At 46.9% G+C, this 16,230-nt stretch overlaps 1 protein-coding gene across 10 annotated transcripts in view; it reads right to left on the bottom strand.

The window, feature by feature from the left end:
• The window catches only part of LOC135195826 (uncharacterized), a 131,592-nt gene that overhangs the window by 59,587 nt on the left and 55,775 nt on the right, over window positions 1-16,230 (bottom strand). For all 10 annotated transcript variants that reach the window (XM_064222326.1, XM_064222322.1, XM_064222321.1 and 7 more), the window contains one exon: window positions 9,421-9,554. Coding sequence is in view for 2 of the 10 variants with exons in the window: in XM_064222329.1 (XP_064078399.1) it covers window positions 9,421-9,554 (134 nt within the window). In the remaining 8 variants the exon portion in view is untranslated. The remainder of the gene's footprint in view (window positions 1-9,420; window positions 9,555-16,230) is intronic.

Here is a 16,230-nt window from a genome sequence, read left to right as displayed (position 1 = left end):
GACAAAACGATAGTATATTGTCAATGGGGAAGTCACTGAATTGACAAAACGTAATCCAGGAAGTCGAGCATTTAATTTTTCGATTCCCGTCTCAAACGAGGAAGGGGCAAGAATCCTGTTAAGAGACTGGGCTTACGGCAGGTAGAACGACGATGTTCAATTCGGCAGCGTAGTCCCGACTAGAAACTAGCAAAATCTATCATCTGAAAAACCCTTTCAGATGGGCTAAAAAGCTTGCAAAATTATCCTGGGAAGAGGAAGAAAATCTCCAACCAGCTTCCTCTCCCGTATCACAACTAATGCCTGCTAAAGCTTAAATTTATTGGCAGTATGGCAAAGGAAGTCCTGTCTTGCGCTTTCCTGAAGAGCGTCCTTTTGATGAGTGCATTTGCAAGAATCCTACTGAACGTTGCCGAGAGTCCTGACGTGCAGGACATCGAGCCTTTATAACCCGTAACTGCCTTATCGCAAAGTCTTGACTGCGGTAGTGGCAACTTAAATTTATTGGCAGAATAGCAAAGCTTGCGGTAGAGCAAACGAGATCTTCCCTTGAGCTTTCCTTAACTCCATCCACCTATGCGAAAAGCAATATTAATTGACAGAGACCTCTTGAATTTCACGAAACCCGATGTCTTGCTGGATTTCGAAGAGAAGTTGTCTGTTCACTTTAAGCTTCCTCCGAAGCACTGCCTACTTCACATTCTTTGCGGGTGAGGTAGAAGGTATCACCGAAGGTAGAGGTAAAAATTCTTTAGGCCCAATTCTGAAACAAGAGCTTGAAGAGTTCAACAGAAACGTTCAGCCAGGCGACACACCTGGCGTGCGCTGGTGCACGCTCGGCGTCCACTGGAGCGCGCTCGGCGTCCACTGGCGCGCGCGCTCGGCGTCCACTGGCGCGCGCTTGGCTTGCACCCGCGCGCGCCTGGCTTGGGCGCCCGCTCTCAAAAGCTTCCTGCTACTATGACTTCTTTTACGTATTTCTTGGTGGAAAGACGGACACAAGTTCAGGCGACGTTCGCCTTCTTACTTCTCCCACACTCAAACGCATAACGAGAGAGAGAGAGGACGTGAAGCGTCCTCTTCTATAAAGCTTCTATTTAGAGGGCGCGAGTCCTTCCGAAAGCTCCAACCCCTCCACGGGGAGGACGCTTCGGCGGACGAGAAGCAATCTTTCAGGATTCGTGCACGCGCACAGGCACTTTGGCAGTCTGGGGGATTTTTCATCAGAAACTGCCGAAGGCACGCCAGATCGGGGTGGGGGTTCCTTGTAACCCTCCTTAGGCTTTCGACATGCTCCCTCCCCGGGTCCTGGGAGTCAAGCAGAGGTCCCGGCCTAGAGGCGAAACGAGGCCGATCTGACGCACCCTCCACTACACAAGGGGTATCACTGCACTTCTGCACTTCACTTTTACTCTCTAAAGCAAGCACTTTCGATTCTAAGTTACGAATCGAAAGAGTATCAGAGAAAGGGCAATTCCTCTACAGACACTGCTTAGGGCCCGAAGGCAACAATGCAGGGTGAGGCAGGAGTAAACAATTACAGAAGTAGCACTTCACAGCAATGAAGGAGAGCGAGCACCTCTCGTAGACATATTCATAGCCCACCCGTAGGCCATACTACAGGGTTAGGCAAAATAACGTCTACAGGAAGGTTAGCAGGTTCACTACCCTGACTTTTGTTACTGATTAATTGCGTACATACGAATCATACGTCTTCCTTACGGAATTAGACATGTTTACTGATTAATTGCGTACATACGAATCATACGTCTTCCTTACGGAATAGACAAAGTCTCACACTCCTTACATGACAAATCTCAACAAAGAAGCAAGACCCATACCCCTCGTACATACCAAGTGCGGATCTACCGAAGCTTTCGGTAGCCACACCCTATCTTTGCAGACAACCACGTCTGAAACTAGCCTAACTAGATTCAGATATTTTATGCAAAAATGAATCAAATTCAAATCAATTTAAGATAGCGTATGCCTAGCCACAAATCCCACAAATCCAAGTAAATAAATCAAAAGACAATTAGGATACTTAGCGGCAATGATGTTTCCAAAATCCTAAGACGGAGGTACTGAAAATGATATTGTTATGATACAATAAAGTTTGTTCATACTTACCTGGCAGATATATATATAGCTGTATTCTCTGAAGTCCGACAGAATTTCTAAAAACTTACGACATACGTAGTGGGAGTAGGGTGGTTAGTACCATTCCCGCCGCTGGGAGGCGGGTAAAAGGAACCATTCCCATTTTCTATCAGATTTCTATCTCCACTGTCTCCTGAGGGGAGGTGGGTGGGCACTTAAAATATATATATCTGCCAGGTAAGTATGAACAAACTTTATTGTATCTTAACAATATCATTTTGTTCATGAAACTTACCTGTCAGATATATATATAGCTGAATCCCACCTTTGGCGGTGGGAGAGACAGAAAAGGATTTAGGAAACATATATATGTAGATGATTGACATCTTGGTTCCTTACCTGTTAGCATAGCTGACTTCGTGATTACTGTCACCCAAGCCTGCATCTGCTTCACTAGAGTTACCAACAAGGTAGAGACCTGTATAGTTGGTGCGCTCTAGATGATCTGCCAACGGGGACGAGACCACAATGTGACTAGACCATGACCATACTCAAGAGGACAACGAGGCAAAACCACCACCTAAGTTAGCCTAAACAAATACTCCCATATACCAAAGGCTAAAAGAAGGGAAGACCGCATCGCGGGCCGACCCATTACCCAACATTGCGAACATTAAAAACTCACCTACCCTTTTTCTATGGGAAAGGATGAGTGCTACCTCCTGCCCCCAAGATAGTGTCTGCGGCGACGTATGGTCCAAGAGAGTAACAGTTCTCATATGTCGTTCTGACCTCCCGTAAATAGTGCGAGGCGAACACCGAGTTACTTCTCCAAAAAGTAGCACTTAAAATATCTTTGAGAGCCATATTTTTCTGAAATGCTATAGAAGTCGAAATAGCTCTTACTTCATGAGCGTTAACTTTTAAAAGCTTAAAGTCACTATCTTGACAAAAAGCGTGCGCCTCCCTTAATGGTGTTCCTCAAAAAGAATGCCAGTGCATTCTTAGACATGGGCATATTAGGCCTCTTACCGAACACCATAAATTCTCCGCAGAACCTCTACACTCCTTGTCCTACGAAGATATTCTTTAAGAGCCCTAACAGGACACAGGACTCTTTCTGGCTCTTGACCAATGATTTCTGCCATACCTTTTATTTCGAACGTCCTAGGCCAAGGGTTGGAAGGGTTCTCATTCTTAGCCAGGAATGACATACTCAAAGAGCAGATTGCATTATGCCCTTTGAAGCCGACGTGTTTTACTAAACGCCTGTATCTCGCTAACTCTCTTCGCCGTCGCCAGAGCAGTTAGGAATACAGTCTTCTTCGTCAAATCTCGCAAAGAGGCAGAGTAAATAGGTTCGAAGCGGCTTGACGTTAAAAACTTGAGAACCACGTCCAGATTCCACGAAGGCAACTTAGCCATCGGTACCTTGGTGGTCTCAAACGATTTCAGTAGATCATGAAGGTCTTTATTATTAGCAAGGTCAAGACCTCTATGTCGAAAAACTACAGACAAGACACTTCTGTAGCCTTTAATGGTAGACACTGCGAGCTTTAAATCTCGTCTGAGATAAAGAAGGAAGTCGGCGATCTGGCTCACAGAGGTCGTGGTAGAGGAAACTCCTTTCTTCCTACACCAGCTCCTAAAGCTGCCCACTTCGACTGGTAAACGCGATTGACGAAGGTCTTCTCGCGGTGGCGATAGCTTTAGCCACAGGTTTCGAAAAACCTCTCGCTCTGGCCAACTTCTGGATAGTCTGAACGCAGTCACTCAGATCGGAGAGGTTTTTGTGGTACCTCTCGAAGTGGGGCTGTTTGAGTAGATCTCTCTTTAACGGGAGAGATCTCGGAAAATCCACCAGGTAGGACATCACCTCTGTGAACCAGATCGCTGCAGGCCAAAAGGGGGCGATTAACGTCAACCTCGTCCCCTCCGAAGCTGTGAACTTTCTCATTACTTCCCCCAGAATCTTGAAGGGGGGAAATGCGTAGAGGTCTAGGCCCCGTCCAATCCCATAACAGGGCGTCTACTGCTACTGCCCCCGGATCGAGAACTGGGGAGCAGTAAAGAGGGAGTCTCGTCGTCCTTGCGGTTGCAAAAACGTCCACCAAGGGGCGTCCCCAAAGACTCCACAGCTCCTGGCATACGTCTTGATTGAGGGTCCACTCTGTCGGCAGCAACTGACCTTGTCGACTGAGGAGATCCGCCCTGACGTTCTCGACTCCGGCAATGAACCTTGTCAAGATCGTGATCTCTCTTGCTTTCGCCCAAATCAGAATTTCCTTCGCTAGAGCGAACAGGGAGCGAGAGTGAGTGCCTCCTTGCTTCCTCAAGTATGCCAGGGCTGTGGTATTGTCCGAGTTGACTTGAACCACTCGACGGGAGACTTTGTCCTGAAAGAACTGGAGCGCTAATAGAATCGCTGCCAGCTCCTTGAAGTTGATGTGCCAGGCTACCTGTTCCCCTCTCCAGGTGCCTGACACTTCCTCCCCCCCTAGTGTTGCTCCCCACCCCGTGGATGACGCGTCGGAGAACAACACTAGGTCGGGGTTCCGAAGCTTGAGGGATATGCCCTCTGAGAGCTTTAACGGATCGAGCCACCATCTTAGATGGCTCTTCACCTCTTCTGAGATGGTTAGGATCATATCGAAGTTGTCCTTCTCTGTCCAATTGTCCGACAGGAAGAACTGAAGAGGTCGGAGATGTAGCCTCCCCAGGGAAACAAACTTCTCCAGCGAGGAAATGGTCCCCAGCAGACTCATCCATTCCCTCACCGAGCATGAATCTTTCCCTAGAAAGGCTGACACTTTCTCTATGCCTTGTTGCTGACGTTCCTGGGACGGAAAAGCCCGAAAAGCCACTGAATCCATCTGAATCCCCAGATACACGATGGACTGTGTTGGGGTCAGATGTGACTTTTCGAAGTTCACCAGAAGTCCCAGGGACGCAGCTAAAGCCAGAGTCGTTTTCAGGTCCTTCAGGCACCGGGTCTGCAAAGAAGCTCGTATGAGCCAGTCGTCCAGGTAGAGCGAGATCCTGATGTTGGAAAGATGGAGCCACCTCGCCACATTCTTCATTAAGATGGTGAACACGAATGGGGCCGTACTCAGACCGAAACAAAGAGCCCTGAACTGAAACACCTTTCCTTTCAGGACGAACCGAAGATACTTCATAGACTGGGGGTGTATCGGGACGTGAAAGTATGCGTCCTGAAGATCGAGTGATACCATCCAATCCCCCGGTCTTAAGGCCCCTAGAACTGACTGAGGTGTCTCCATCTTGAACTTTGCTTTTCTATATAGAGGTTCAGACGAATTACGTCCAAGACTGGCCGCCACCCTCCCGAGTGTTTCGAACAAGAAACAATCTGTTGTAAAATCCTGGCGTAGCCAGGTCTAAGACCTGTTCCACTGCTCGTTTCTCGAGGCATCTGCTCGAGCAGATCGAAAGAATCCTTTGCTTCTCTTGAGGATACGACGGGGACAAGTCCCTGGGAGTGGAAGTCAGAGGGGGAGGCTTTACGAACGGAATCTTGTACCCCTTCTCTATGATGTTGAGAGACCAGGTGTCTGCCTCTCTTTCTCTCCAGGCTCCTCCAAACAACTGAAGCCTGGCTCCTACCGTGACTGAAGGCACGCATTCTCACTTCTTGCCCCTGGACTTAGCCGGGGCTCTACCTCTAGGAAGACCTCTTCCTCGGGATACAGATCTAGCTGAAGATCCTCCACGAAAGGGCTTCTGCTTCTTAAAAGACTGAACTCCTGAAGACGTGGAAGGGACAGCAGGACGTCTCGACGACTGCGTCAAAAGGTCTTGAGTAGCTTTCTCCTGCAGACTTACTGCCAGATCTTCACCAAAGCCTGGGGAAGAGATGACTCGAGAACGGCGCATACAAAAGTTCTGTCTTCTGTGCGGGAGAGACAGACTTAGCCGCAAAATTACAATACAGCGATCTCTTCTTCAACACGCCTGCTGAAAAATGAGATGCTAATTCCTCTGAGCCATCCCTGACGGCCTTGTCCATGCATGACAAAACACTGGACAGCTCCCCCAAGCTGATCGAATCTGGCTTACGCGACTGGTTGTCTAGTACTCCGAGACACCAGTCTAAGAAGTTAAATACTTCTAAGGATCTAAACAGACCCTTCAACAGATGATCCATCTCTGACGTATCCACGACACCTTCGCTGAGGCTAACAGAGCTCTTCTTGAAGCATCTACAACGCTGGCGAAATCTCCCTGTGCTGACGTCGGAACCTTCAAACCTAACTCCTCACCGGTTTCATACCACATCCCTGCCTTACCGCTAAGCCTAGACGGAGGCAGGGCGAAAGTGGTGCTTCCTTTAGCTTTCCTAGTCTCCATCCAAGTGTTAACTTTCCGGAAAGCCCTCTTGGTAGACAAAGACGTTTTCATCTTAACAAACCCTGGTGTCTTCTTAGCTTTCGACGACGAAAACTGCGAAGGAGGAGAAGGCGGAGCAGCAGGAAGGAAGGTATCTCCAAAAGAATCACGGAGCAGCCGAGCCAAAACTTGATAGTCTGAAGAAGACGAAGACGAGGGTTGTTCTTCATCCACCTCCTCCGAAGAACAGCTCAATTCCCCTTCTTCCTTACCCGAGTTAAACTCCGAAGAAAGAGGAAGAAGACCTTTCACTCCAAGTCTCCTATCAGACCGGTGACGAGAAGAAGAGGGTAACGTATCCTTAACAGAATCGTTAGCCGATACAGGAGCAGCAATCACAACTTGAGTAGACCGCGAAGTAGAAGGAAGACGTGTAGCGTCATCTAAAGACTCGGGAATAACGTCCGATCGAGAGCGAACTTCCGTACTCGCGTCCAAGACGCTCTTACGACGATGTCTATTAGCGTCCATCGGAGCGTCAAACCTAGCGTCCTCCGAGCGTCCAGTGAGCGTCCAAATCAGCGTCCAAGTGAGCGTCCAACGAAGCGTCCAAAGAAGCGATGAGCGGAGCGTCCCTCCTAGCGTCCCTCGAAGCGTCTCTACGATCGTCCCGCGAAGATACAGGAACTGACACTTGACGAGCGTCCCGATGCACGTCAACACAAGCATGACGAAGCGGAGCGGTGCGTTCCAAATTCCGTCCTTCAGAAACTAAAGCCTCTTCATCAGAAACGTCGATGTCGGAACGCCGAGCGTCCTCACGTCGAGAAGAGAGGGCAGACTGAAGAAACCTCTCTCTCTCCTGACGTTTACTTCCACCTCTAGACAAACTCTGGGGAGAACGAAGTCTAGACGCCGAAATACCATGAAACGGGGACGAAAGACGAGCAGGCGGATAAGACTGTCTTGATCTCTTGATCGGAAGTCTATCATCCTTCTTACGGCCCGAAACCGTTTCCTTCTGCTTAAGTAAAGCATCCAGTTGTCGCTGCATAGCAAGGATCACCTCCGTCTGCGAAGGATCTATACGAGGAGAAGAGCCATGCCTGCGAGAAGGTGAGGGGCGAGGGGACGCCTTTCTTCCTTCTCCCAGACACGCCTTAGCTCTAGAGCGACAGGGGCGCTCAAAGAAGTCTTCATCGGAAGACGACTTAGCCTTCTTCTGGGGGGGCGGAAAGGAAACGCTTCCCGGAGAAGAATGCCAATCCGACAAAGCATGACGTGAAGCGTCCTGATCTTGAAACGTCCTCTTCAACGGTCGCGAATCCGAACGAGATTCCCACCCCTTGCGCGGGGAGGACGCGTCGGAAGACGAGAAACAATCCTTTAGGACACGTGCTCGAGCACGCTCCTTAGCAGCCTGGGAAGCGTCAACAGGTACTGCTGAAGGGACGTCAGATCGGTGGGGGATCCCCGTAACCCTCCTTCGGCCTTCGACATGACCTCTCCCTGAGTCCTGGGAGTCCGGCAGAGGTCCCAGCCTAGAGGCGCTATAGGGCCGATCTGACGCCCCCCTCCACTTCACTGGGGGCACTATCACTACACTTAGCACTTTCCCTGTTTTCAAGGGCTAGAACCTTAGATTCCAGAGTTTTCAAAGAATCTAAAATAAGCGAAAGGGCATTACCCTCCGCAGACACCACTTGAGGGCCCGAAGGCAACACTACGGGGTTAGGAGTCACAAAATCTAAAGAAGGGTTAGAAGGGGTTACATTATTACCCTGTCTACTACCCGATTTACTCCTGGAGGAAGACCTCCTGATCCTATCACGCTCTAATTTATTTACATAGGATTCATAAGTCTTCCATTGAGCATCATTCAAACTTTCACACTCCGTGCAGCGAAAATCATACCTACACACTTGCCCCCTACAACCTTTACACACTGTGTGAGGATCCACCAAAGCTTTTGGTAACCTCACCTTGCATTCGTCATTTCATACACACTCTGGCACTAGCCGAACTAGAACCTGACATATTTAAGGAAAAAAACCAAGCCAAAATCAAAAACAATCCAAAGTCACGTATGCCAAGCTATCGATCCAATAACAAATAACCAAAAAGTCAAGAGGATACTCAAGCAAATAAAGTTTTCCAAAATCCTGAGGCGGAGGTGCTGTAAACAGATGTTTACAACACCGGCGACAGAAGAAATCTGATAGAAAATGGGAATGGTTCCTGATACCCGCCTCCCAGCGGCGGGAATGGGTACTAACCACCCTACTCCCACTACGTGTGTCGTAAGTTTTTAGAAATTCTGTCGGACTTCAGAGAATACAGCTATATATATATCTGACAGGTAAGTTTCATGAACAAACAGGTGTTTTCAGCACCGGCGACAGAAAAATTATGAATAGAAAATGGGAATGGTTCCTGATACCCACCTCCCAGCGGCGGGAATGGGTACTAACCACCCGACCGACCACTGCGTGTGTCGGAAGTTTTTAAAATTCTGTCGGACTTCAGAAAATACAGCTATATATATATCTGACAGGTAAGTTTCATGAACAAATTACCTTTTACTGGGCCTAGATGCACTAAACATTTACGATGGTGTGAAGTTAAGTTTTTGTTCGTTACAATACATGTTTGGGTGCTTTAAGTTTTTTTAACCTTACATAGTCACATACTAGATCGTAATAAACTTTTTTCTGTGACTGTTGACAAATACAAATATGTTTTTAAACATATCATTCAGAAATCAAGTGTAAAACAGGAATAATATCACAAAGAAAGCAAAAAAATAAGGATAAAAACACCATCGTAACTTGCATTGGCCCAGATAAAACATCAGTCAAGTCAGAGCAGAGCTTTTAAAGTTTTTTTTTTATTTTTGCAATCTTCCTGCTTTATGCATCTTAAAATCATCAGAAATATTGGACACCATATCCAACTCTTTTTCATTATGTGCACCTGTATTTTGAGGCGTTGTTTAGAAGTGATCAAATTCCGCTTCCTTGAAGTCATGTAGTTAGCAGATGCTAGAGATGCAGGAGGCATACTACATGATGGACTTTCTGAAGACTGGACATCCTCACATGGAAAATCTGTAAACACAGAGAGAATAAACTTTCAGCTGAATCAATCTGTTAAATTGGACATACATATTGCAATACACCACCTGAACACCTGAAGTAGCCCTGGTCACCTGACCAGCCCCTACAACACCCCACAAAAATTACCAACACTTAGGTAAAATTTTAGCTGCCAGCGCTACCAATGGTGACTTAGGTAAAATTTTAACTGCCAGCACTACCAATGCTGCAGGTAAACATTGTTACCGATTCATCTGTCCACGGTTGGCGGTGCTGTCACCGGCCGACAGTGACTACTCACATCAATCGCTTTTTGTTCGCTCGCCTGTCAAGACGTTTCTTGCAGCATGCGAACCTTTGGTCACAACCCGACCCCCTACTGCGTTATTGGATAAGATAGTTGACGCCTTTAGCTTGTTTTGGATTTTACCTTGGCTTTTCTCTGCTTCATTGATAATAATGGACTTAGACCATAAAATGGACTCAACTGCAAAGGATCCTCCCTGGCTAAGACTCCTCCAGACCATCACAGCAAAGATGCAGCAACTCATCGCTCCTGTACCGCCTGCAAATGGAGGATGAGTACACTCAAACACAATCAACATTCCTTGTGTATTTCATGTAGGAAAATTCAATGCAATATAGGTCGTAGATGTGACAAGTGTAAGGACTGGTTTACGGATCAGTTGCAGGCTCATATTAAATATAGGAAAGCTCTTGTTTCAAAGAATAAAGGTAGGGTAGCTTCAGGGACTAAACCTAAAGTAGAGGAAGCTAGTGATTTAGTCAGTCCTGTATAAGAAGTTAGAGGATAAGTTGACATCGAGTATGTCTGGTTTATTTACTATACTTATGTCAAAGTTGGAGGACGAGATGAAAGTTTGCAATAGGGAACAATTTACTAACTGCTCTCTTCCAGCTCCCCTGCCTGTTCCGGAACCAGCCCTGGCGGGTGCCGGGGGGTCATGGAGATCCAAAACCCAAAGGGTAGGAACTACCGTTCCCCTGGCAAGGAGCAGGCAGTGTCTGCAGCAGAATTCCCTTATTCCTCTGAAAGTGAAATCAGAAATAGGAATGATGCAGACAAGTAAGAGTGTTAGGGATCAGCTAGGCGAGGCACAGTTCCAAGGCCAGTTGCCTTCAGATCCTTTATTTAGTCCTGCTAGGTTAGGATCCCCATTGGCCAATACAGCGCCGAAAGTAAAATCTGGCCTTCCTCCTCCAGGGAGTTTTGACTCGGTTCTGTCTGCGGTAGATACTCTGAATGCCCCCTCCTCTTCAAAGGTTCTCTTTCCGTCTGGAAATACTTCAGAACCTTTGCCCTTTGAGGGTTCCTCAAGCATTGCTCAGTTCAATTTAGCGGACTATAATGGTGATCTCTTAGGCCTTTCACAGGGTTATAGATCTTTGGTTAGGCAGTGTTTTCTTTTGGATTTCAGTAATATTCGAGACCATGTTCTTAAGAGTTTCCCTGAATTCTGTAACAATATGTATCTAGATTTTCAAGGTGGTAAAGATTCAATTTATTTTCTTTCCCTTAAAAGGTTGGCTTCTAACCCTTCTATATCCCCGGGTTCATCAGTTTCTCTTCCCCTGGTTTCGGGGCAGTTACCTGTCCCACTTCTGCAATCACTGGATCGAGAGTAGTTCCCAGTGTATCTTCCTCTGTTTTCCCTTCTCCGTCCGTCCTTCCTAAGGTAGGAGATATTCCGCTGGAATTAGGTACTGGTGTTAATTCGGTGTTGGGTTTGGTAACAGGTCTTCCAGGTTTCTGGACTTTGTCGGGTCTGATGGTTGCTCAGCAAGGACGGTTACGTTCGGATGTTTCGTGTTCAGCGGCGGTAGACGTTCGCACAGGGCATATGGCTTCTTCACATGTTCAGGGAAGATTGCCCTTAGATATTAATTCAGTTCAATCCAGGTTGCTGAATAAGGGTCGTGAAGCGCTAGGTCTGCGCAGCTCCAGCTGTGTTTTGCTTCCACAAGAAGCCTTGAATCGGTCAGTAGTTTCCGCATCTCTTGGTAGAGGTGCTGATTTTGTGCTACCCTTTGTGGTTGGCTCAAATCCTGTTTTCATTTCTCCTGATGTTCAGTCCTTAGGTGTAGGTCAGGGAAGGTTAGGTTCTCCGTCTCGTCAGGATGGTATTCCGGGAGTCGGCCTTGCCTCTGCTTCTTCTTCCACTCAGGTGTATTTTAATGATGGAGAAAGAGAATTTTCTGTCGAGGACGAAGGCCCTTCTCCTCTGTTATCAGGCTGTCCGATGACAGTAGACAGCGAGTATTGAAGAATGATAAACCTCATTCACCTTCTGTTTCCTCAGTCGTAAGTTGATGAGGAACCCTTTACACCTAGTCAAGGTATGTTTGAGGAACTTTTCTCAACCAAACTGCTGATTTTGCATCCATCATGCAAGTTGCCTTGGTTTGGGCATGTAGAACAAGCCCTGAGGGAGGCAGACTCTCGGTTAGCTGCCGTAGTGGGGGTGGGTAGGCAGGACTTGGCTATATTCCCAGTCATAAGCCATTGTATGGCATAGCGGGTAACCCTTCTTCGGGTTTCAGAGCACCTCTGAACGAATCGTTGGAGGCGCTCCTTACCTTCCCAAAGGTCCCTGCAGGTAACAGACTTGTTGGTATTTCGGTGAGAGAAGCAGCCCTACTTGAAGACACCTTTAGGAATCAGTCCGAAGCTTTGTCGCATACGTACTATGTGGATGCTCCCGGGCTTCATGGGTTTCTTAAAACGGGACAGGTATACTCCTTCTGATCCTGTTTTGTTCAATAACCTCATCATGTCGGTGTCAATGGGTTTAGCTCATCAAGCGAACGTTTCAGCTGGTTGTACTACTTTTGTTGGCAAGAAGAGGAGGGACCTTTACCTGGGCCATCTCCCACCTCATTTCCCAGATATTCACAAGCGAGTTTTGTCTAGGGCTCCGCTGGCACTCTGTGAAAGTCTCTTCAAGGAGGAGGATGTATCATCCATGGTGAATTTTGTTTCCTCCACGTCAGTAGTCGAGTCTCAACAAGCCATTATTCAGGTGGCTGCTCAGAGCACTAGGTCCCCTAAAGGTGCACGTGCATCATCGCCAGGTAAGCGCTCCGGTTCATCTTCCCTGGCCAGGTCTCCCAAGAAAGTCAGGTTTTCATCCAAACCTTAGTTTGCTTCCTCCAAACCCTCTTCTAGCAAGAAGGGTTTTCGGAGATAGGAGACACGCCCTCGTTGACACCAGTAGGAGGTTTTGTCCCCTTTCGTAACAACCTGGGAGAAGTGGGGTGCAGAGAGTTGGGTGGTGGAGGTCTTGAGAGTGGAGTACAAGATCCCTTTCCATTCGCCCCCTCCACTATCCAATTCCCCAGTAGTTTCTTTCAAGCTACAGTAGACCCTTGACTCACGAACGTATTGACCCACGTACAACTCGATCCCCGACCAAAATTATAGGTAAAATTTCACCCTTGACCTACGAACTAACTTTGAGATACGAACAAAAAAAAATGCGGAAAATAAAAATTCTGTTTGGGTCATGAACTAATTTTGAGACATGAACATTTGAAAAATGCTGGAAATTTCTGGAAAATAACAATTCACTTTGTTTCACAAACTAATTTTTAGACACAAACATTTGAAAAATGCGCGAAATCGCCCAGCACACGTGAGAGCGTTTGAGTTGCCATGGGAACAGCCATCCTCCAGCCGCCCACGCACGGCATCACCCACGCATCGCTCTTTGTCTCATCTCATTGTGTACAAGACGTTCGTCAATTCGCTTAGCATTTTTTTGCGCTAAAACTTGTGATTTTCTTCATAATGGGCCCTAAGAAAGTGAAGAGTGGTGGTGAAAGTAAGAAAGTGAAGAGTGGGATAGGTGAGAAGAGGGTGCAGAGGAAGATAACCATTGAAATAAAGAAAGAAATTATAGAAAAGTTTGAACGTGGGTTCGCGTGACCGATATCGCAAGTGAGTACAAGATGGCCAAGTCGACAATTTCAACAATTTTGAAAAACAAGGATGCCATTAAAGAAGCAAATGTTGCGAAGGGAGTGACAGTACTAACCAAGATGAGATCGCAAACCCTCGAAGAGGCAGAAAAAATAATTTTGAAGTGGGTACATGAGAAACAGATGGCAGGTGATAGTGTAAACGAGCCGATCATCTGCGAGAAAGCTCGGCAAGTGTATCAGAGTTTGCTGAAGGAAACTCCTTCTACTAGTGCCACGCCAGATGATTTTAAGGCTAGTAAAGGGTGGTTTGATAACTTCAAGAAAAGAACTGGAATTCACTCTGTAATTAGGCATGGTGAGGCTGCTAGCGCAGACAAGGCTGCTGCTGAGGCATTTTGTGATGAGTTTGCCGAGTTCGTGGAGGCCGAAGGATACGTCGCTCAACAGATTTTCAATTGTGATGAAACGGGCCTCTTCTGGAAGAAGATGCCCAACAGGACATTTATCACCCAAGAAGAGAAGGCGCTCCCAGGCCACAAGCCAATGAAGGATAGGCTTACGCTTTTGTTATGCTCAAACGCAAGTGGCGACTTGAAACTAAAGCCGCTACTTGTCTACCATTCAAATCCAGCGTGCCTTTAAGCAGCACAACGTAAATAAGGCCAGACTGCCTGTAATGTGGAGGGCCAATACAAAAGCATGGGTGACACGGAACTTGTTTATGGAGTGGATTGATGAAGTGTTTGCGCCGACCGTGAGTCAGTACCTAACAGAGAACAAGCTACCCCTGCGGTGCCTTCTGATCATGGATAATGCCCGGCACACCATTCCCTTCGTACTTGGGCTGACTGCAGTGAACATGACTTCATTCAGTTCAAGTTCCTTCCACCCAACACGACCTCTGTTCTCCAGCCCATGGACCAACAAGTCATTAGCAATTTTAAGAAATTATATACGAAGGCGCTCTTCTCCAGATGCTTCCGTGTAACTGAAGAGACAAATTAACCTTAAAGAATTTTGGAAGAAGCACTTTAATGTTTTTCACTGCATAACCCTCATTGATAACGCATGGACTGAAGTTACGTACCGCACATTAAATTCTGCGTGGCGGAAACTTTGGCCCCAGTGCGTAACTGTCCGTGACTTTGAGGGCTTCGATGCAGAGATTGTGCAAGAAATTGTGTCCATGGGCAACAGTATGGGTCTACAAGTCAACGACGAAGATGTTGAAGAATGGTCGCTGAACATTCAGAAGATTTGACTGCGGACGAACTTGTTCAACTCCACAAAGAGCAGCAGGAGCAACTTGCTCGGGAGCAATCAACTGACGAAGAGGAGGCTGGGGAGGAAGTTACAGATGTCAGCAGTGATGTGATAAAAGCCGCATTGGAAAAGTGGAATGATGTCCAGTGCTTCCTTGAATTGTATCATCCGGACAAAATTGTTACGAACAGGATCGTGAATATGCTCAATGAAAATTTAATGAGCCATTTCAGAAAAGTTATGCAAGGAAGGAAAAGGCAACAGACATTGGATAAGTTTGTGATTAAACGTTCACCAAAAAAACCTAGAAGAGTTGAATCTCCGGAACGAGATCTCCCCAACCTGGATGGGGGAGGGTCTCCTTCCGCACAATAACCTCCTCCCCACCCACCACCTCTTCTCTTGTCCGTCAAGCCAGAAGTCTCGCCAGTCATAGTAAGTGTTCACTTTACAAACGTTTTTATAGTGTAGTTTAACCATTTTAAATTATATTATTAGATATATTAAGGTTTTTTACACTGACTTTTACATTATCTGTGTAAAATAAGGCAAAATATACATAATATATATTGGTTCGTAGGGGTCGAGAACCAATTAATATTATCCCATTAAACCTTATGGGGAAATTAGCTCCGAGTCACGAACAATTTGGAACACGACCAAGGTCTAGGAACGGATTGTGTTCGTGAGTCAAGGGTCTACTGTATTCCCCATCATCCATAAGGGGGAAAGCTTTGGCGACGGAGATTCGTTCCTTGTGGGACAAGGAAGCGTTAGAACTAGCTCCCCCCCCCCACTTCAGTGGACCTCAAGGATGCATATCTTTAAGTTCCAATTCATACGGAATCTCGGAGATTCCTTCATTTCTCGGGTCCACTGGGAACCTTCCAGTTCAAAGTCCTCTGTTTCAGATTAACCACAGCACCTCAGGTGTTCACAAGGGTGATGACTCCTGTTTCTGCTATCATGCTTCGTCAGGGCTTCTGCAAGAGGAGGTACCTGGACGATTGACTAATCCAAGCCTCTTCCAGGGAGGAGGCTCTAAGAGCAAGGAACTTCCTTCTAAAGCTCTGCGAGACATTGGATTTTGTATCAACACGACGAAGAGTTTCCTGTCCCCTTCTCAGACTTACCTATTTCAGCATGGAGATTCAGACGCCTCTTTTGAAGGCTTTCCCAACTTGGGAACAAGTGCGGTCGATTATGAGACAAGTCGAGCTCTTCCTCTCAGACAAAGTGCAACTTGCAAAAGAATGGAGAAGTCTTCTGGGAAAGATTTCATCTGTGTCCCTTCAAGTTCCAGACTCTCGTCTCTGGATGTGTTCTCTGCAGGTACATCTCAGGAATCACTGGGACTTTCGGGAAGAGAACGCAGTGATAATCTGGGTCGATTCCTACCTCGAGAATCTTTGGTGGTGGTCAGAAGAGGGTCATCTGACCACCAGCTTAAGTCTTGCCCTCCCGATTCCGGGCGTACATTTGT

This window comes from Macrobrachium nipponense, chromosome 16 (assembly GCF_015104395.2).
Source record: "Macrobrachium nipponense isolate FS-2020 chromosome 16, ASM1510439v2, whole genome shotgun sequence".
In the NCBI taxonomy this organism is placed as follows: domain Eukaryota; kingdom Metazoa; phylum Arthropoda; class Malacostraca; order Decapoda; family Palaemonidae; genus Macrobrachium; species Macrobrachium nipponense.
The sequence above is the reverse complement of the archived record's forward strand: the minus strand, read 5'-3'. Positions and strand labels throughout refer to the sequence as shown.